The 21,218-nt window shown below is 52.8% G+C and overlaps 7 protein-coding genes across 7 annotated transcripts; 6 read left to right on the top strand and 1 right to left on the bottom strand.

The window, feature by feature from the left end:
• Positions 1-762: 762 nt before the first annotated feature.
• Positions 763-4,531, top strand: H6S33_004648 (uncharacterized protein; the record flags this gene model as incomplete). Its single annotated transcript, XM_044835991.1, has 2 exons — positions 763-4,297; positions 4,356-4,531. 2 exons carry the CDS (start codon positions 763-765, stop codon positions 4,529-4,531), a joined length of 3,711 nt encoding a protein of 1,236 aa, XP_044690621.1.
• A 1,015-nt stretch (positions 4,532-5,546) lies between these two features.
• Positions 5,547-6,416, bottom strand: H6S33_004647 (uncharacterized protein; the record flags this gene model as incomplete). The annotated part of the gene is made up of 1 exon (XM_044835990.1): positions 5,547-6,416. The coding sequence occupies one exon, from the start codon at positions 6,414-6,416 to the stop codon at positions 5,547-5,549; it is 870 nt and encodes a 289-aa protein (XP_044690620.1).
• Positions 6,417-7,022: 606 nt separating this feature from the next.
• On the top strand, positions 7,023-10,499 carry H6S33_004646 (uncharacterized protein; the record flags this gene model as incomplete). Its single annotated transcript, XM_044835989.1, has 1 exon — positions 7,023-10,499. One exon carries the CDS (start codon positions 7,023-7,025, stop codon positions 10,497-10,499), a length of 3,477 nt encoding a protein of 1,158 aa, XP_044690619.1.
• Positions 10,500-11,393: 894 nt separating this feature from the next.
• On the top strand, positions 11,394-12,087 carry H6S33_004645 (uncharacterized protein; the record flags this gene model as incomplete). Its single annotated transcript, XM_044835987.1, has 2 exons — positions 11,394-11,891; positions 11,980-12,087. The coding sequence occupies 2 exons, from the start codon at positions 11,394-11,396 to the stop codon at positions 12,085-12,087; spliced, it is 606 nt and encodes a 201-aa protein (XP_044690618.1).
• A 1,518-nt stretch (positions 12,088-13,605) lies between these two features.
• On the top strand, positions 13,606-14,794 carry H6S33_004644 (uncharacterized protein; the record flags this gene model as incomplete). Its single annotated transcript, XM_044835986.1, has 4 exons — positions 13,606-13,679; positions 13,765-13,791; positions 13,858-13,896; positions 13,996-14,794. 4 exons carry the CDS (start codon positions 13,606-13,608, stop codon positions 14,792-14,794), a joined length of 939 nt encoding a protein of 312 aa, XP_044690617.1.
• A 2,370-nt stretch (positions 14,795-17,164) lies between these two features.
• On the top strand, positions 17,165-17,806 carry H6S33_004643 (uncharacterized protein; the record flags this gene model as incomplete). Its single annotated transcript, XM_044835985.1, has 4 exons — positions 17,165-17,266; positions 17,445-17,525; positions 17,596-17,619; positions 17,720-17,806. The coding sequence occupies 4 exons, from the start codon at positions 17,165-17,167 to the stop codon at positions 17,804-17,806; spliced, it is 294 nt and encodes a 97-aa protein (XP_044690616.1).
• Positions 17,807-19,283: 1,477 nt separating this feature from the next.
• H6S33_004642 (uncharacterized protein) lies at positions 19,284-20,238 on the top strand (the record flags this gene model as incomplete). The annotated part of the gene is made up of 2 exons (XM_044835984.1): positions 19,284-19,838; positions 19,894-20,238. The coding sequence occupies 2 exons, from the start codon at positions 19,284-19,286 to the stop codon at positions 20,236-20,238; spliced, it is 900 nt and encodes a 299-aa protein (XP_044690615.1).
• Positions 20,239-21,218: the final 980 nt, after the last annotated feature.

Raw genomic sequence — 21,218 nt, 5'->3', positions numbered from 1 at the left:
AGATCCTTGTTTCCAACTAGAAATTGTGTATACGCTTTGGGGGTTAGAGTGGGAAAGAAAGGGGGAATAGAGAGGGGGGAGGAGGTGTGGATATTATCTTCCGCTGAGCTAAAGGCTACAGGACTACATGTAGTGGAATGGCATGGGGTCTAGGAGTTGACTCCATGTATGAGTGGTCTGGTCACATACACCTACATGTACTCAGAGGATAGAGTTTGTAGGAGCATAACGCACTAGCAACCATAAGCCCTCTGTGGTGGGGTCGACGATACATGTACTACATGTGCAGTGGCCATACATGTTAGTATATGCTACTAGTGTAGTTCGGCCCTTATATCTGATGCCTCCAACCCAAGCCCTGTTGCGGCGGTATCACCTGTCCTCGTATCCAGATTACTTCATAGACACTACCGAAGCTGCTGGTGTGTTGAGATGGGAAAACAAATTTGACATTGTAGACAATTTGGGCAAATCTTGGTGATAAACCTCATTTCGAGGCTCTCATATCAAGACAAAAGGGTCCTTGTACTTCACCTCTGCTGTGTGCACACCAAAAACAACATTGTAGTCATAGGAGATACTTATCATGTTCTGTCACTCGGCTGTGGCTCGACTACCAAGCTCCACACTTATGTAATACTGCGCCACACCCTGCACGTTTATTACTCAAATCGCGTCCTCCACGCTGTCTTCCTGCTTCTCCAGCCCTCGACGGAACAGTCAGGCCAGCAAATACCAGAAACCACCCACCGACGGCAAACAATGGATTCGCTCGACCCGCTCCAGAACCTGGAGTATTTTTCTCTTGTTTCCAAAATCACCACAGAGCTCTCCAACCATCTCGGCATCAACGACAAGACGCTCTCAGAGTTCATAATCAACCTCCATGACACCTCTGGGTCGCCCGCCGAGTTCAAGACCGCGATTGCGGCGATGGGCGTTGAGTTTCCGGACTCGCTGATTACAAGCGTCGATAGGCTCATCCTGACGATGCATCCGAAGCACAAGAATAAGCGCAAGGAGGCGAAGGAGGACGGCGAGAAGAAGGGAATGGACTTGGATACAAAGAGTCGTGTGTTTAAGGGTCTCGCGCTACCTGACCGGGAGCTACCATGGAAAGACGATGAGGAACGGGACGAGAGGAAGGGGAAGGATGCGATCGATGATATGATGAGCATGCTGGAGAACCTGGAGGGAAAAGCGAAAGGAAAAGCTCCCCAAGCTTCGAAGCCCGCCGCTGGTGGCGACGACCTCTTAGGTTTTTTGGAGTCGATGGAGCCCGGCCGGGCTTCTAAACCGGTTGACAGACCTTCACGGAAGCGATCTCGCTCTCCCAGTCCCAGCTACGGCGGCGGCGGAAAGAGCTCCAGGTATCGATCTCGTTCGCGGTCAGCCTCTCGCGACCGCGGCCGGAGACGACGGCATCGTGACGGTTACGAGGATCTAGAGGATCGTAACGGCAGTGGGAAAGGCTACGGTGGAGGGCGGGAGCGCCGCAGTCATCACGATGATGATTTCAAGAAACCTGCGATGGACCTGGACGACGAGCCGATTCTTTTCAAGATCTACGATGGGAGGGTCACCTCCGTAAAGGACTTTGGCGCGTTTGTTAACCTCTTGGGTGTCCGCGGTAAAGTCGACGGTCTCGTTCACGTCTCTGAGATACAGGAAGAGCGTGTCAATAACCCATCAGACCTTTTGGGCAAGGGTCAGCCTGTCAAGGTCAAGATCATCAGCATCCAAGGTTCGCGTATTGGGCTATCGATGAAGAGCGTCAACCAGAAGACAGGTCGCGACCTCGATCCCGCAAAGCGGATAGCTTCAGGTGCAAACATGGAGTCTCTTGACGGTTCGAGTAACCGCTACGGCTCTCTCGACACAGAGACTGTCCCTGTCTTTGAGGGCGAAATCAATCACAAAGCAATGCGGACTAAGAAGCGTATGACCTCCCCCGACCGCTGGGAAATCAAACAGCTTATTGCATCCGGAGCCATCAGCGCAGCAGACTACCCGGATATTGATGAAGAGTACCACGCGACACTTACCGGCGAAGGCCAATTCGAAGAGGAGGAAGACGTTGATATCGAAGTTCGTGGCGAGGAACCCCCGTTTCTCGCTGGTCAGACCCGACAATCCCTGGAGCTTTCGCCTATCCGTGTTGTCAAAGCTCCAGACGGCTCTCTCAACAGAGCTGCCATGGGAGGCACCGCATTGGCAAAAGAGCGCCGAGAGCTCCGACAACAGCAGTCCGCTGACCAGGCTGCTGAGGAGGCACAAAAAGTTGATCTTACCGCCCAATGGCAAGATCCAATGGTTGCTCCGGAGGAAAGGAAGTTTGCAAGTGATCTCAAGAGCACACGCTTGAACAAAGGTGCCGACGACATGCCGGAGTGGAAGAAAGCTACCATGTCAAAGAACATGTCCTTTGGACGTATTACAAGCATGTCGATCAAAGAACAGCGTGAATCGCTTCCTGTCTACAAGCTCCGGAGCTCCCTCATCAAGGCTGTTCACGAGAACCAGTTGCTTATTGTTGTTGGAGATACCGGTTCAGGAAAGACTACACAGATGACACAGTATCTCGCCGAGGCAGGATTTGCAGACCGAGGAATCATTGGTTGTACTCAGCCGCGTCGTGTCGCTGCCATGTCGGTAGCTAAGCGTGTCGCCGAGGAGGTCGGCTGCCGAGTGGGTCAGGAAGTTGGGTACACCATTCGTTTTGAGGATTGTACAAGTCCCGAGACTAAGATCAAGTACATGACGGATGGTATGCTGCAGCGTGAAGTATTGCTGGATCCAGATCTTAAGAGGTATAGCGTTATCATGTTGGACGAGGCTCACGAGAGGACAATTGCGACGGATGTGTTGTTTGGTTTGCTCAAAAAGACCTTAAAGAGGCGACCGGATTTGAAATTGATTGTTACTTCGGCGACGTTGGATGCTGAAAAGTTTTCGAATTACTTTAACCAGTGTCCTATTTTTACGATTCCTGGAAGGACATACCCAGTAGAAGTTTTGTATACGAAGGAGCCGGAGAGCGATTATCTTGATGCAGCACTTATCACAGTTATGCAAATCCATCTGTCAGAACCTCCCGGAGACATTTTGTTGTTCTTGACAGGTCAAGAGGAGATTGATACCTCCTGCGAGATTCTATATGAGCGGATGAAGGCCCTTGGACCTAGTGTGCCGGATCTAATTATTCTACCTGTCTACTCTGCCCTCCCTTCTGAGATGCAGTCGAAGATTTTCGACCCTGCCCCACCAGGATCAAGAAAAGTAGTTATCGCCACCAATATTGCAGAAACATCCATCACCATCGATCAAATCTACTACGTCGTCGACCCCGGTTTCGTCAAACAGAACGCTTTCGACCCCAAGCTCGGCATGGACAGTTTGGTTGTTACGCCAATTTCACAAGCACAGGCCAAACAGAGAGCCGGAAGAGCTGGACGTACCGGGCCCGGAAAGTGTTACAGACTATACACGGAGGCTGCTTTCCAGAGTGAAATGTTACCGACATCCATCCCCGAGATTCAGCGACAGAACTTGTCAACTACTATTTTGATGTTGAAGGCAATGGGGATCAACGATTTGCTGCATTTCGACTTTATGGACCCGCCCCCCACCAACACTATGTTAACAGCGCTTGAGGAGCTCTATGCACTCTCCGCCCTCGACGACGAAGGACTACTAACACGTCTTGGTCGCAAGATGGCTGATTTCCCTATGGAACCTGCACTAGCCAAGGTGTTGATTGCAAGTGTCGACATGGGCTGCAGTGACGAGATGCTCAGCATCGTCGCCATGTTGTCCGTACAGACCGTCTTCTACCGCCCCAAAGAAAAACAAGCCGCCGCCGATGCCAAAAAGGCCAAGTTCCACGACCCTCACGGTGACCACCTGACGCTGCTCAATGTGTACAACTCATGGAAACAGTCTGCGTACTCCAATCCATGGTGCTTTGACAACTTTATTCAGGCGCGGTCTATGAAGCGTGCCAAGGATGTGAGGGCACAGCTGGAGATGATCATGTCTAGGTACCGCCATAAGATTGTGTCTTGCGGCAGGAATACCATGATGGTTAGACAGGCGCTGTGTTCGGGCTTCTTCAGAAACAGTGCTAGGAAGGACCCGCTGGAGGGGTACAAGACTTTGATTGAGGGCACGCCGGTGTATATGCATCCCAGTTCGGCGCTGTTTGGAAAGCCGGCGGAACATGTCATCTTTCATACGCTGGTCATGACGACGAAGGAGTACATGCACTGTACTACTGCTATTGAACCGAAGTGGCTAGGTACGTCCCCATCACCACCCCTATTATACTCTCATAGTAAGCTAATCAAACCGTACAGTCGAGTGTGCCCCCAACTTCTTCAAAGTCGGCGGTGGGAAAGGCGAGCTATCAAAACGGAGAAAGAACGAACGGATCCAGCCGCTATTCAACCGCTTCGGCGACGGCGACGACTCGTGGCGGTTGTCTGCGCAGAAGAGACAAGGAAGAGGAGGTGGTGGTGGTACTTGGGGTTAGACATGCATTTGGCGGCGGAAGTGTATTTTTATGGGGTGTGCTTTTTTCGTTTTGTACTATTTTGTGGATTTTTATGCATGGTAATGAGCGAGACATGATGCCCTGGTGTATGTGTGCGTGTGGATGTGTGTGTTAGTAAGGTAGCTTTGTTCTTACTCACTTCTTTATGATAAATGGAATGGATAGATTGCTGTGAGTATCGTTAGCGTGCAGATGACCATGTAGTTGAGAGGGCCCGGCGGTGTGGTTCTTGAGTTGTAGTGGGGCAGGGAGGTGGAAGACTTCTTTCAATGAAAGGGTGGAAGCTTAATAGCTAGAGTAAAACCTACCATACTTCAATCCATTAGCACGGTGGCTAGAGTTCGCTGGAGATATCGTAGGCCAGTACGAAATTAATTTAGCAAGACACAGGGCTCACCTAAGCTCCCCTAAGCGCAACGCTGAGATTTTGGTGGGTTAATTAGTTGATCACTAAACACTGGCTGAGGACGTAGCGATGCTAGACGGAGCTAGCCTACATGAGAACCGCCCCCCCTCGATCTCTTTTGCACTTGTTTGGAGATGATTACATGTATGTACTGCAGCTATAAGAGGGCGCTCGCAGAAAGCGACGTGGCTGAAGTGCGGGTGAAGATAGGTGGCCAGCCTCATCTGCAAATAAAGCTACAGATGTTGATCTCCCTCTTTCCTCTCCTTCAATCTTCTCCGGCTCCTCTGTCAACCAAGCTCTCTACATGTATCTTCCCTACCTTGAGGCCAGTACTAAAGCTCATATACATACATGTACCTATATCACGGGTATTAACGACTTTCGGCGGGACTCAATTAAGCAACTCATCAATGAATATTAATGATATTGCTAAACAAGGCTGGTTCACATTATGTCACTCGGTCCTTTGACCAATGGCTCTAATGACGTATGGCGCCATACTTCATACACTCACTGCGTGCAAGTAGCTAAGTTAACAGATCAAGCCCAAATCAAATATATACATCGAAAACTAATAATTAAATCCTAAAAGAGAAATTCCTCTTCGCCCATGACACACCTGTCCTTGGATCCCAATTCATCCTCGTCTGCCAAATCTACTTCCAGCACATCTTCATCATCTTCGTCCTCTTCATCCTCTCCGCTTCCGCTGTCCTCCTCCTCCTCCTCCTCCTCCTCTTCCTCCTTATAGCCCCTGATACCCTCCATCCCAGTCCAGCACAGCTTCCACCGATTTTCTTTCTCCAACGCGCCCTTCTCGATCCTCTTACTAGAGAACCACTTAAACTCCACCTTCCTATACTGTACCGCCCATACCCTCTCCTCGCTCTCATGCCACTCCTTTCTTCCACCCCAGGACTTCTGCTTCTGAATCCCACCCTCTCCTTCAACACCACTTAACCCGGGTCCCAAAATCCCACTCGAAATCACGATGCCCCCAGTATTAATCTCGGCGCCCTCGTCCTGCGCCACAAATTTCGTATCCGTCAGCGTGTGGTATCCTACCACCAGGTATACCGTCCCCGCACACATCACGGCGTTCTCAAACCACTCGCGCACCTCCGCAAACCTACACGCCGCCCGGAACCAGCCGCCGCTGTTGAGCAGCGTGTATGTTGTGCCCTGCGCGGCCTCCAGCGTGACGCTGGCCGACGCCGAGGCGCTGCGGGACGCGGCGACGAGCGCGGTGAGGCGTGTGCGCAGCTTTGTGGTGCTGCTGGACGTCAGGTGCGAGATGAAGTTGGACTGCGAGCGGGTCTCGATCTCGGGGGCAGTAGGAACCGGCGGATCGAGGTAGTCTTGGTGCGGAGAGTAGGGGGAGAGTACCAGACGGCCGAGTTTTATCGAGGTTGGGGAGAGAAGCGTGGGCTGGATGAGAGAGCGGGGCTGCTTCATTCTTGGGAATAGTAGGTAAGATGCTTATTTGGATTGAACGGTAAGAATGTTGGTTGGATATCGCTTAATAGTAGATATGCACTTGTAATATTTTAGTTGAGTAAGCGGCAGTCGTGGTAGTGGGCACTTATATAAAAGTGCAGAACTGTACTGACGATAACTGACGATAACTTCCGCAGTACCGATATCCTCAGCCTGGATCTTTTTTTAAACCACTTTCCTGCTAGAGTGGAGCGCATGTATGTACTGCGACACTGGTACAGCCAGACAAGACTTTTAGCATAGCCACTAGCAGCCAATAGCCGGTCCGGTAAGTAACCAATATCTTGTGTTCGTTACACAAGGCAAGACTGCGCCGCTGCCAACCAAATTGTTCTCATGCGGTTTTAAGCATAAAATCCCGCTAGGTACCAGCGGGATAAATAAAAAGAGACATCCGGCCAAACAAGAGAGAGGCATATTAGCCTTCAATTAGTTATTGTTTAATTATATACCCCCACTCCCATAGCCCTCAACAGACCCGCGATATTTACACATACACACAAGTATACCCCTAAAAAACCTAATATTCACAAGTAATTAGTAATAACTAACAACCTCCTAAAGATGTCCAGTACACTACCAACAGACCCCTCAGAGCTCATCAAACATTTCCAAGAGCTCTCCAAAACCCTCGACGACCAATACGACACCACCCACGACCTCACAGACCTACACGAATCACTAGCAGCCCTCCAATCGGCACTCTCCGCCCTCCCCCCCGACGACACTGACGATGCCCGCCGCGCCGACCTCGTCGGAGGCCTCTACAAGGGTCTAAATAGATGCTACAAGCACACCGGCGCAATCGAATACCTTGATGGTGCCACCCAGTATGCCAAAGAGGCCATCGAGCTAACGCAAGACACCCCAACGCAGGTACAGCATCTGGCCAACACGGCAGTATTTATGAGCATGAAGCACGTAAGGACGGGCCTGCTGGCGGATATCGAGGAGGCGATAACGTACTGCGAGATTGCGCTCGCCGTCATGTCGGAGCTCGAGGGGGAGCCGGATGTCGAGGAGCGGGCGAGCACGTGCTCGAAGGCGTGTGTGTTTTTTGAGCGCAAGTATAAGCAGACGGCGGACATTGAGGACTTGCAGATGGCGGTGCACTACGGGCGGGAGGCGGTCGAGTACTCGGGGAGGGCGAGCGCGCTCCATAGGAGTGGGAGGGTCAATAATCTGGCGAAGCATCTGTGGGCGAGGTATCAGCTCTTGGGGGATATCGATGATCTGAGGAAGGCGGCGGTGTGCTGGGAGGAGGTGACGGAGACGATGCCGCAGGACGGTCCGGACTGGAGTCATCTGGTGGCAAATGTGGTCAACTTTTTGAGAGAGGTGTATAAGGAGTCGAAAGATGTGGGCGACTTTAGGAGGATGGTGGCGTTCTTTAGGAGGCGGGTGGAGGCGACGCCGCGGCTTCATCCGGGGAGGGGGGAGGCGCTGGTGGGATTGTGTCGGCTCTTGATTGACGATTATATGCAGACGGGGGATTTGAAGGCGGTTGGTGAGGCCATAAAGCATGCGAGGGAAGTGCTGGAATTGACGCCTCCCGGCCACCCAAACCGAGCTGGGGCCTTGACGGATCTGGCGAGCTACCTGGCAAGGGAGTATCAAGATACTGGGGATCTGGAGACTCTCGACAATGCTATTCATTATAACGAGGAAGCGGTAGCGCTGAATGACCCCACTGTCAATAGAGTCGATCACCTGTCAATGATATCTCTCAGCCTGGGTTCGAGATACGAACGCAAGGGCGACCTGGATGACCTCCGACGGTCGATACTGTACGCCAAAGAAGGAATCACAGTGGCACATCGATGGGGGGACGAGGAAGTACGAGTCCCGATTTTTCATAACCTGGCCAGGCTTCAGTACATGATGTTCAAGCGGGCCGCCACGCAAGAGAATCTCGAGGAAATGATAATATGCGCCGAAGCAGCGGTGGAACAAACCCCGCCGATGGAACCTAGAAGCTACATCCCGCTATCCAATCTGGCGGGGTGCCTGGAGGCGAAATACTACTATACAAGAGATCGGGCGGACCTCGTGAGGGCCACAGAGATTATGGAAGAGCTTTTGGAGGTGGCGCTGCCGGGAGATACGACACGGCACAAGTTTATGTCGAATCTGGCCGCCTTCCTCACGCAGAAGAATTTGGGGGAGGAGAAAAGGGATGAGTTGGAAATGAAAAAAGCCCTTTACTACGCTGAAGAAGCGCTCTCAGTAGTGCCAAAGGACCACACTGATCGCGCAGGCTTTTTGGTTAATTTGGGCTTGATTCGCACGGAAGTTTTTGATGGAGCCGATAATGATACTGTACAGCTGTTTATTGAGGCCTGGGAATGCCATCATTCGGCTCCCTTGGCTCGTATCAATGGAGCACGATACGCCGCTGGGGCTCTCGTCCAAGTTGGTAGATGGGAAGAATCAAGCCAGATGCTCGAGGACGCCATCCGGATGCTTCCCAAAGTGAGTACACGGTCGCTCGAGGGGCAAGATAAGCAGCAAATGCTATTGAAAATAAGCGGGCTCCCCGCAACAGCCGCCTGTGTGGCTCTTCAGGCTGGGAAATCTGCATATCACGCCCTTGGCCTGTTGGAGCTCAGTCGTGGAATCATCATAGGGTCTACCATCGACTATCGAGGCGATATATCGGATCTCAAAGAGAGACACCCCGAGAAATTCCAGAAATTGGAAGATCTTAGAACTGAAATCGACACCCCGCTGCCAGATAGTTACGATAGCCATACTGCCGACTCCCGCTCGTTTCAAACGGAGGAGGCATATCTGCAAGCTCGAAGCCGCGCCTTCAAGAGACGAGAAGAAGCGCTTCAAGAGATGGAGGAAATATTAAAGGAGATCCGAAAGCTTCCTGGCTGTGAAGGATTCCAGCTTGCGCCTTCTGAAGAGGAGTTGAAATCTTGGGCAAAGGATGGCCCGGTGGTCACTTTTGTCAGCTCCAGCTATCGGAGCGATGCAATCATCCTCACAAGCTCTTCAATTACCGCATTACCGCTTCCAGACCTGAATTTTGATGATATTCAAGATCGACTAAGCGTCATCTTTGAAACCCCAGCAAAGAAGTCGAAGAAGAAGAAATCGCCTGCAGCTGAAATGCGTGAGTATGCCGAACGCAATCAGAAGATGCGGGAAATGCTCCTGTGGCTGTGGAATGCTGCTGTGAAGCCTGTTCTCCAGCATCTAGAGATCATAGACGAGCATGGTAACTCTAAAGTTGACAAGCCGCCTCACGTCTGGTGGATTGGTACTGGCAGGCTGAACATAGCGCCATTCCATGCAGCTGGAGACCACTCCCGAGGCTCGACTGAGAATGCGTTAAGCCATGTAATCTCTTCATACACGCCGACTATAAAGGCGCTTTCATACGCCCGGGGGAAGAAGCTCAGCATATTCAGCAAGCCGGACCCCCGCCTCCTTCTCGTCAGCATGACCAAAACACCCGGCGGAGGTGCCCTTCCGGACGTCGGAAAGGAGGTCGAAGGCATCATGGACATCACAAAGGGCCTAGTCTCCAAGCATCTAGAGCACCCCAGCGCCGACGACGTGCTCAAGCAATTCGGCTCCTTCGAGGTAATGCACTTTGCCTGCCACGGCGTGTCCAACGCCTACGACCCCTCGGAGAGCCACCTCATGCTCCAAAAGGACAGCAACACAGCCGACAGCCTCACCGTGGCCGCCATCTCGCGCAAGAACGCAAAGACGGCGCAGATTGCGTATCTCTCGGCATGCTCGACCGCGAACAATGCGGCGACGCAGCTGGCCGACGAGATTATACATATTGCGAGCGGGTTTCAGCTGGCGGGGTTTAACCATGTGCTGGCGACGATGTGGCCGGCCGAGTCGGCGGTGTGTACGGAGATTGCGGTGGCCTTTTATAAGGCCCTGTTTGATGGGAAGGGGAGTGAGGAGGGGCATTTGAAGGTTAGTAGGGCGCTGAGGGATGCGGTGCTGGAGGCGAGGGGGAAGAATCCGTTGTTGCCGAGGAAGTGGGCGCCGTTTATACATTTGGGGGCTTGAGCTGTGGGTTTGTGTGGTCTGTTAGTGGGCTTTGGAGTTGGTTGGCGTTGGGCTTGTATATAGAATTTAGGGTTGCGGTATCTTAGAGGTATCTTAAACAATTCGTCTTGCACCTCCGAGTGATATCTCAAGTCTAATCACAGAATGTCACTCGACAACGAAGCGACCTGGCGATCGATATATGTACGCTGGTGTAAGGTGGTCTTAGTAACGGTGCCCACAGTCTAGCTCTCTATACGTGCCCTATTCTATGTATAAGTAGACAGCCTCTCATCCTCCTCCTCCGTGATACAATCATTCATCCTGTTGTTACCTGTTGAGTCTTCCTTCAGCTGGCTTTTCGCCGTATAATCATGTAGTTATATGCGGGCGGGTCTGTGTCGCCGCGTGCGTCCCTGGCTGTGTCCCGTGGACCCTCATCCTGCGGATATCTACCGAGGAATAACATCTTAATCTAACAGACACTTATCTCCTGTATCCCTTGATGACCGGAGCAATGCATACCCAACACTATCAAGCAATGATTGCTTCGCCAGCATCACAGAGCATCACTCACCTTATCTAACAAGCACCCCAAATCTCCATATCAAAGCTTGACACAGCATTATGATACACACAGGCGCGAGCAGCTCGAGCTCCTATTTTCAATAACTACTAAATGGAGCACCTCTTTATCATGTCTTTGTTTCAGATGACCGCATCTTGGCACACGTGCACCCCTGCATGATGACCGCGACCCGGTGGCGCGGGCCGGTCGCTCACCTCAGATCAGGGGCAAGATCATGATGAAGCCAGCTCTCCAATTCATCACCTTTACAATTCCTCATCTCCATCAAACCAACCACACAGCGCCCTCCAAACCTCCAAATCTCCAAACCTCCAAACCACACCACAATGCACCTCCACCACTTCACTCCCGCTGCCCTCCTCCTCTTCGCCCACCACGCCCTCTCCCACGGCCATCCCAGCCACGACGCCGAAGGCGACCTAACCTGGTCCGAACGGCACATGCAGGAGGAGCACCACATCTACAACTTCGACTCGGGCGCCTTCTTCCACCTGCACGATTTCGACAACAGCGGCACGTGGACGCGCGACGAGGTGCTGCGCTTCTACGGCCTGGAGCAGCCAGACAGCACCGCCAGCGAGGAGACGAAGCAGCATGTGTGGGAGACGGTCGCGGACTTGATTAACACCGGCAGACCCGACGGCGAGATCACGATGGCCGAGTTTCAGGCGTTTATACATGCGGGGAATACACTCCCGGATTTTGGCCTAGGCCCGGGACACCATGGCGACCCGGAGTATGAGTATGAGATTCACCATTTTGAGAAGTACCATAATGAGGATAGCACGGAGGAGGAGCTGAATCATCCGGAGGATATTGAGCATGTGAGTTTTTTTTTCTTCCTATTGGGTTTGACGGGGATGAGAGGGCGGTGGGTTTGAGTTTGAGTGCTGACGGGAGTCGGGGGTGTAGTTTAGGACGCATGATGAGGAGGAGGATGCGGAGATTGCGCAGGCGATCTTGGAGCAGAGTCCGATCATTGAGAAGAACATTCCGAACAAGTTCCGGGCGCGGAGCTAGATGGGAGGGGGGTTCGGGGACGTGGCATCGAGTGGCCATTGTATGATATGATAATACGAAGCGCCGGGAGTAAGAAGTAACGAGGGCACGAAAAGGGCCAAACAAATATCCATCTATCCATATGAGCATTTCCGGTGTCAATCACTCGGTTTAGAGGAGGGGAAGGAGCTATACAAGATATTCTTTGTATTTTTTAGTATCTACATTCTAAGAATAATATTATTACTGCACTACTGCTGGTCCTCAATCTTGATATCAAAAACACAATGCACCACTCCCGGCGCATAGGTCTTGACCACCTCCACATGCTCACAGCTCACCCTCCCCCTCCCCCTCTCCCCCAGCAGCCCGCCAAAGCTCTCCACAACCTCCTGCGAATACTCCCCCTCCGCCCCCACCGCAACATTCCCATGCACATGCGCGACCCCCCCGTCCCCCAGGATCTCCGCCGCCGCCGGCCACACCGCCCTACAATCCGGCAGATACCCCATATTCACATGCCTCACCCCGCGCACCCCCAACGCCCGCAGCCTGCCCACCGCACACTCATTACTCTCCCGAAACACCACAATCCCCACCCCCCCCTCATCCAGCCCCCGCACCCCGCCCACCACCTCACCCCCCTCCTCAACAACCTCAACAACCCACCCATTCTCACCCGCGCCCCGCCGCAGCGCCTCGACGCTCCAACTACTCACCTCCCAGCACCACACCCGCGCCGCCCCCGCCGCAGCATACGAAAACGCAAAATACCCAATGCCCGCATACAGATCCACCACCTGCTCCCCCTCCACCCGGGGGAAGCGCAGCACGCGCGCCTTCTCCTTGACGTTGCCGCGGCTGAACATGCAGTGTGCCGGCGGCCACACCTGGACGATGCCGTTCTGGACGGCGCGCACCCAGAGCGGGGGGTCGGTGAAGGCGCCGTGGAGCGGCGTGAGGGCGAGCGGGGAGCGGGTGGTGGAGGAGGGCGGGATGGGCGCGTTGATGGCGAGGTGCGTGCAACCCAGGGCGCTGGCGAGGGTGGCGAAGAACGTGGGGGGGAGGGTGGGGAGGAGGGACTGCCAGAGGGTGTGACTGAAGGTGCCGGTGGGGAGGAGGAGGAGGGGGGGGTGGTGCGTGTAGTGGGTTGGGGCGGTTGCGAGGAGGGCGGCGAGGGTGCTGGGGGGGAGGGGGAGGGTCGTGAGGAGGGAGTGCAGGGCGGTGGTGAGGGGGTTGGTGTGTTTGCACCGCGGGGTGGTGGGGGCGGTGGTTGTGAGAGAGTGGGAGGGGAGGTGCAGGGAGGCGAGGAGCTGGTCGGCGTCGGCGTCGTTGTCGCTACCGCTACCGGCGGGGATTGTCGTCGTGATCGAGAACATCTCTTCTGCGGAACCTTCTTCTGCTGAACAAGCAGCGACCCGCGAGATCTGCCGCCCGAATACGCCTTGCGCCTCTAGCGCTGTCTTGACTGTCTTTACGAGCGACCGCGGCACACGCAGCGCGACTACTTGCGCTTCTTCTTCTTCTTCTTCTTCGGCCATGGAGCGGATACGGGGGTTTGTGCAGCGCCTTGGTGGGAGTGGGGGGAACGGGGGTGGCGAGGATGTTGCGATGTACGTTTTTTTCCTTGAGATGGCGGCGCGGGGTAGATGAGATGGGGATGGGGATGGGGATGTGATGTGCTAACGGTGTGTGTAGGGCGACGAAGGAGCAGACGGAGGAGATGTGAGTTGGGTCTGGGGGGGAAGATTTGGAGATGCTATTCACAGACACTAACTGACGATACGATAGACTGTCGAACCTCCCGCTAACACGCGAATTCCTGTCTGAGTAACCCCCCCCTCCCCCTCCCTCTCCCTCTCCCTCTCCCTCTCCCCCGCTCTCTCCACCCTCACCACTAACACCCCCTCCCTCCCTCCCCCCCCACAGACTACCACACACCCGCCTCCTCACCACCGCCGCCCAAAACGACACACTCGCCCGCACCGCCCACGCCCTCATCACAAGCCTCAACACGCACCTCACCGCGCACCACACCACCACCACGTCACTACACGCGCACCTACGCACCCTCAGCAGCCTCAGCGGCACCCTCAGCGCCGCGCAATCGCACGCCGCAGCCCTGCACGCACAGCTACTAGAGCTATCTGCGCTCGTGGCCGCCGCGGAGGAGTCACAGGGTGGCGACACGGATGCGGAGAAGGGGTTTGAGCGGTGGGCGGCGGGGCGGAGGGCGCAGGTGGAGGAGAGGAAGGGCGCGTGGAGGGAGGAGCTGGTGAGGTTTGAGAGGGAACGGGTGGCGATTGGGGCGGCGGGGGAGGTGGTGGTTGCGAAGAGCGGGGGGGGCGGGGGCGGGGGAGGGGGAGGGTTGGAGAGTGTGGAGTTGGAAGGGGAGGGGGAGGGGCAGGAGGGGTTGGAGGACTTTTTGGGGGGTGGGTTTTATGGGGGTGGCCCTTCTTCACTGCCGCTGCCGCTGTCCGTCCCTTCGTCTTCTTCTTCTTCCTCACTGCCCCCGCTGGCCACTACGACAGCTATGACAGCTACGACAGATACCACTACGACTACGACTACGACGACGACCAGCAAGAAGCCGAAAAAGCCAAAGCCAAAACCACAGCCCAAGACACTACCCGTCGCGAAACCACCGCCCCCGAGGCCAAAGCAGCGGATGGCAGTCATGGCCGATGAGGATATCGACGACGAGGACGACCTCAAGAAGTGGTACTAACTCATCAAGGCTTAAGTGAGGTTTGGGTTTTTTTTTGGGGGGGGGGTAATAATAGATTTCCAGATCCCTTTTTTTTTTCGTTTCTTTTCTGTTGTACGTATGGTTTTTTTTTTCTTTTCTTCTTTTTTTTTTTCCCCCTCTTTCTTGCAATGACTATGTGGATTGTGCAATGTGGGGTTTGAAATGGCGGTAGCTAGATCCTGATAAGGTGGTGGTGGTGGGTGCACTGATGAGATATTGGGGTAGCTGTGAGGTTTTCAATTGAGGGGTTTGTGGGCTGGGTATCTGGTAATCTAGGTGGTCGACTTAAACCCGGGTGCTCCTGTATCAGAAAAGCTGTGAATTTCCATTAAAACAGTAGAGTACACGGCGTCAATAACCATAGCACATCACCCATACAATTAATCAATAAGTATTCAATCAATCAATAGCACATCACCCGTCATCCGAGTGATCCCCCATGACCCTCTAATCTACACACCCAACCTCTCCCCACCTGCGCCCGCCGCAAAAAGACCCCATCCCCGCTTCCTTCACCATTCCCACTAGAAAAAAAAAAAGGTAAAAAGTAATGAATGTCCTCAGCGAGAGTCGAACTCGCGACCTTCGGATTTCCAGATCTAAAGACCCAGTCATAATTATGAGACCGACGCTTTAACCAACTAAGCCATGAAGACTGGTTTTAACCGGGTAAATTGGCGTATATAAACAAAATCCTCACCTCCACTGCGAAAGGATGCAAAGCGCAGGTTGGCCAAAGTGCAGGTGCAGTGACTGAATAAAGTTAAGCGAGAGGTTGGATTGATGGGTTGTTTTTTCCTTTTTTTTTTTTTTTTTTTTTTTTTTTTTTTGTTTCCTAAGGGTGTTAGGTTCCGGGGGAGGAGCGGTGTTCTGTTCGAGTGCAGCGCTCTAGAGCAGCGGACGCAGTAATATTGGGCTTGCACTTTGATACCTATACCACGTAGAGCCCAATCGATCAGGAATTGCAATTGGAAGCCACAGAAAAGTGCAGTAGAGCACACTCTAAGCCAATTTCTATCTGCGCTGCGCTTCTAGGTTTTGTGGGAAGGCATTTGCATAAGGGAACCCGCGACGAAACGTAGAACTTCACGGGGGATTTTTTCGATCCCCTTCACGGAATCTTTCACATTAGTGCTTTGCGGTGGTATTTTTGTCTCGAGTTAAGCCGCCTGAGTAAGATGTAGATATGGGTTGTGCAGTTTCCTCTCTTCATCATGTGGTTCGTTCGCAGACTGAAGTAATCAATCAATCAATCAATCAATCAATCGTTCGCAGACTGGAAAGAGAGAAATCGTACGAGTGATGTTCTGTGAACCCACCACACAATCGGTGGAATTAATCTGTAGGCACCCCGAAGAAGTTAATGGGGTTTCCCACTGGCACCACCCATCAAGTGAGCCGTGAGCGTAGAGATCCAGGCCATCTCTGGGGCCACTCTGGAGCCATTCAGTTTACGTTTTAACAGTAATCATTTGTCAACCCTAGCGATCCTAACCTCCACCATGCAAAAATCTTCACCTCCCAACCCCACCCCCGCCCCGCCTCAACCCCACCACCAACTAGAACTTTAAAAACACCAAAACACCAAAACATCTCCCCCCTCCCGACTCCGAGCAAAAGGTAATGTCCTCAGCGAGAGTCGAACTCGCGACCTTCGGATATCCAGATCTAAGTGACCCAGTCATATTGTGAGATATGAGACCGACGCTTTAACCAACTAAGCCATGAAGACGGTGCACGGAGTCTCCCGGATGCCTTGTTAGCTAATATTCTTTCTCAGGTCCCAAGCAAAAGAGGAATTGGCCAGGATGGGTCCAGGGTTTCTAAGCGAGCAGAAGATGAAACGGTGGGCTGTGGTGGTGGTGGTGGTGGTGGTGGAATAACCATAACAGTGGTACATGTATGGTAGAGCAATTTCAAGGGGGAACGATTGACAGGTAGTTACGTGTGGGTACTGTAATTAATTTTGTTTTTTTTATGTTTGTGTGTTTTTTTGTTGCTGCTGTTGGATCGGGATTGTGTAATACGTGCCGAGGAGGAGAAGTTCGAAGAAGCCTGGAGGAATAGTAAACTTCCAGCAGAGGCATGGGTGGGGGGTGATTATTTGCGCATCCAAAAGTGGGATTGTTAACTACAGGTACATACAGTAGTAGGATCCGACAGGAAAACCACATTTCTAATCCGGATCCTCGAACCATATTCTCTTTCAAGTAGAGTGCCGAAATAGGAACCCCAATATATTAATATACTGCCATGTTAATCCCAGATCCCCCCGTCCTTGGATTCCCCTGCGTGCAAATTAAGGGCATGTACTCTATGCGTGCCCCCGGACCTTGCACGACCTTGACCATGGAAAACCAAACACGCCCCGACCGACGAGGCCCGTCCGGCGGGCGGCCGCCGAGGAAGCCGATTCAAGTTTTGGGGGACCTGCTGCTTATGCGACGAGAAGTGGGCTAGCAAACGTTCCGGCAGCTTTGGTCATGAGTGTTTGATGTCAAGCCAGGAGGATACCGAGTCCGAGTCCGAGTCCCGGGCAGAGATAGAGTTACCCATGGCCAGCTGACTTGATGGGTATTCCCAGCTGCGCATGCTCTGCCTCTACTGGCATTTCTAACCCAATCTCCAGATGCCTGCTATCCCAGAAAATAATACGAGGCTGTTGTTTGCATTGGGAATGGATAGCCAGAGGCTCTCAATTGACAGGCAGGTCCGTGATATCTCTCCTTCGTGGACAGATGGACGTCACTTGGGAGCACTGGTAAAGAAAGCCATGTCAGCTCGGGCAAAGATTCCACAGAGAAGTTCGTTTCCCTGGACATATTGTGAACCCTCAATGGCCACGGCGCTGGACTCAATTCCAGTTGGCCGTTCAGGCAGAGTGATCATTAACAAATCGCTAAGTGGGCCAACGAGAAACGTCTTGCTGAACAATCCGTACGCACCCCAAGACTGGCCTACGAATCATTCCTTGCACAGAAAGGCTTCTAGATTACTCTAAACCCGCCGAACACTGCCCATCACATGGCGATCAGATCAGATGAACGACGACGACGACGACGACGTGCTATTTCTGGGTCCCGCAATTTTTTTTTTAAAGTTCTTGGCCCCCTTAGTTTACTATTTTCCCGGTTTTTTTTATACGAGGTGCTCTTTTAGAGGCTTGCAGAACTGATAAACAGAACTCAATTCTTCCACGTAGATGTTTGTAGTTTGGTATCGTGGCCACGCAAGCAAGCCATGTTCGTATCTTGAGGAGGGCAAAAAACAAAACCTCAACCCCACATCCACATTTTTCTCAAAAAAGCCAAAAGTAACGAACGAACCTGGCCGGGCAAGCTGCACCGGGAAACCAAACCGTTGTCATCCGCTGGGGGAGCCACAAAGGTCTCAAATCTGCTACCCGCTGCCTTTAAACGCCTCTGGACGTTTTTTGTGTTGTACCCACCCGATGTCAACAACAACCAGTGTATGTACCAACTTGTAGCGCGCGCTGGATTTATGGTTCACTGCTGCAATCGTCAACTGAGCTGCAGTGCAGCTAACCTTCCGTACGATGATGGTGATGTATGTAGGTAGTTTATTTACACACCGCCTCCTATTCCAGCAGCACAGAGTCGAGAGAGCAGGCCCATGATCATTCCCTCAGCTCATCCCTTACCACGTACTCCCTACTCAATGGGGTACTGATTACTAGGCTTTCCATCTTCCAATCCCAATCCTCTTGGTAAATTACATACCCACTGCCCAACCGTAGTACCAGCCAGTCGTCACGACGGTGGAGATAAAAGTGGTAGTGGGCTTACGGAAAAACCAAGCGCTCCCTCTTTTTATTTTTCTCAAGCTCATCCCGTGCAAGTCCCCCAGGGTTTCTATCTTTGGTGGAGGAGGGGAGGGCCCGAGAGATCTACATTCTGCCAAGACCGGGCTTGCACCTAGAGTAAAAGTGCTAGCGCAGGGGTAAACAGCGCAGGGATTGGCTGGGCTGGGCTGGTGTGTGTGTGGGTGGTCCAAGGTGGATTGCATGAACCCTTGCTATGGAATCAAGATTCGAGATTCTTTATTTCCCGCGTTTTTCAAACGGCCAGCCAACCAGGGCCTGTGCTCGGTGTATGTACGAGTATGGGAGTATGGGGGGGGGCAATATGTTTGCCAGGTCTAAGCTAACCTGACCTCCCGGAATAGGTAGAACAATCTACGGCGGCGGGTGGGTCTGTCTCCGTAGCTAGGGTACGTTGTATTCTACATGTAGACAGGTAGACATTGAATTCTCCTTAAATACTGCCCATTCTATCCCATCCCCCCCCCCTCCTTTCGTTTATCCCACTCACTCACGTTCACTCACTTCAAACAGCCCTATTGCTTTCGAGCCCACTATCGTTAATAACTTAATCTACAACTTACTTTACACTCTTTTGCTACTACTGCAATTTACATTCTAATTCCTCTAAAACAAACTACCACAAACATGAAGTACTCACTCAGCACCCTCCTCTTCGCCGCGGCCGCCGCCGTCGTCTCCGCCACCCCCGTTGCCAACTTCGAAAACGGCTTCAACATGGGCGCTACAAACCCCGACGGGTCCTGCAAGACCACCGCCGACTGGACCAAGGACTTCCAGACTGTCCAGGGCTGGTCCACCAGCACCGTCAAGTACAACACCTTCAAGCTGTACTCCACCAACGACTGCGACACCCTGAAGATGGCTGTCCCTGCCGCCCAGGCGGTTGGCGCAAAGATCTGGGCCGGTGTATGGGCCGTTGATGAGGCAAAGTTCAACGCCGAGAAGGCCGCTTTGGAGTATGCCATGCAGACATGGGGAACCGACTGGTTGGCTGGTGTCAATGTTGGCTCCGAGTCACTGTACAGAATGGAGATTGACCCCACCAAGCTTGCTATCCAGATCTGGGACGTCAAGGGGATGGTCAATGAGGCGTACAAGGCCGGTGTCCTGGTTGGATGTGCGGACACTTGGACCTCATGGGTCAACGGCACCAACGCCATCGTCATTGAGGCTTCTGATGTAAGAAATCCACTCTCTCACTCATACTCGAACAATAATACTAACATAACCGCAGATCATCATGATGAACGGCTTCCCCTACTGGCAGGGATCCACCATCGAGCAGGCCAAGGACATCTTCTACCAGTCCATTGCCGCCACCAAGGCTGTCATCAACGGCAAGCCCTTCATGATCGGCGAGACCGGCTGGCCCACTGGCGGTGACAACTTCGGCTCTGCCGTCCCCACTGTTGACAACCTCCAGGCATACTGGAAGTCTGCCACCTGTGCTCTCCAGACCGATAACATCCCGTACTTCTTCTTCAGCACCTTCGATGAGCCCAACCGCTCTGCCGGTGTTGAGCAGCACTTTGGCGTCGCTAACAGCGACAAGTCGTTGAAGATCTCTTTGGCTTGCTAAATATCTTCGACTTCTGTTGTGAAACGAGGTGTGAAATAATGGCCTGAAATGGGTTTTGAGGTGTCTTTTTTTCTTTACTAAAGTGGTCTAATGGGGAATTATGCATTGCGTGGTTATTATACACATGTTGGTTTTCTTTAATTTTTTTTACTGTTATAGATGTAGCAGTTTGTATATCCTAAACAGTGGGGAGAGAGGGGAGGAGGAGGAGGAGTGGTAGTAGAGCTAGGCGGGGCGGGCAAGTTGTGGTGGGCCCGCACATCTAGATAGGCAGAAGTATGCATCATCTCTCTAGAAGAATTGAAATACTTTTCGTGCCTACCTAAAAACTCTTTCATTCATCAGTCCTATCGTGTGGTTTGCATATTATGGTTAAAAGGTTAAAACGGCCCCTAGCTGTAAACAAACCCAACCCCGGCTACGCTAGCGAGTAAACATGAAACGGTCCCTGCCAAGCAATCTCAGTATCTGCAGCCAGCCACCCCACCCACCTTACCGTGATGCGATGTGATGTGATCCGTCATCGTGAAACCGCATCTGTTGCTCCTGAAAGCCTCAAAGAAGAAATTAACACGGTATTTGGGATTCTTTCTTCCGGAGGCCGAAAAATTGAACCTCATCCCCTCCCCTCTTGCAATTCCGACTTGGAACAAGCAATGGCCCGAGTTGGGGCGTTGGGTGGGGGTTGGGGGGAAGGGGTGAAGGCACTTGGTAAAAGTCTTGGACTGGAAGAAACGCGCGTTCGAGAGACAACGTGGGCTGGGTGCGCTAGTTAGTCGCCGGTAGATGGACTGCGTACCGGGTGGCGGCGGCGGCGCGCGCGTGTGGGGTGTAGGGGGTGGGGATTGGGTGCTTACCGTACTGCACTGTACTAGTGCGTATCCCCCGGGGTGGGGATTCAAGTTTATGCTTACTTTACCGTGAGTGATACACCGTGATGTTGATTGAGACAATACCTGCCGGTACCACGATATTGGTGG

This window comes from Morchella sextelata, assembly GCF_020137385.1.
Source record: "Morchella sextelata strain SCLS chromosome Unknown scls_18, whole genome shotgun sequence".
Taxonomy (NCBI): Eukaryota; Fungi; Ascomycota; class Pezizomycetes; order Pezizales; family Morchellaceae; genus Morchella; species Morchella sextelata.
This window is presented reverse-complemented; position numbering and strand designations above follow the sequence as displayed.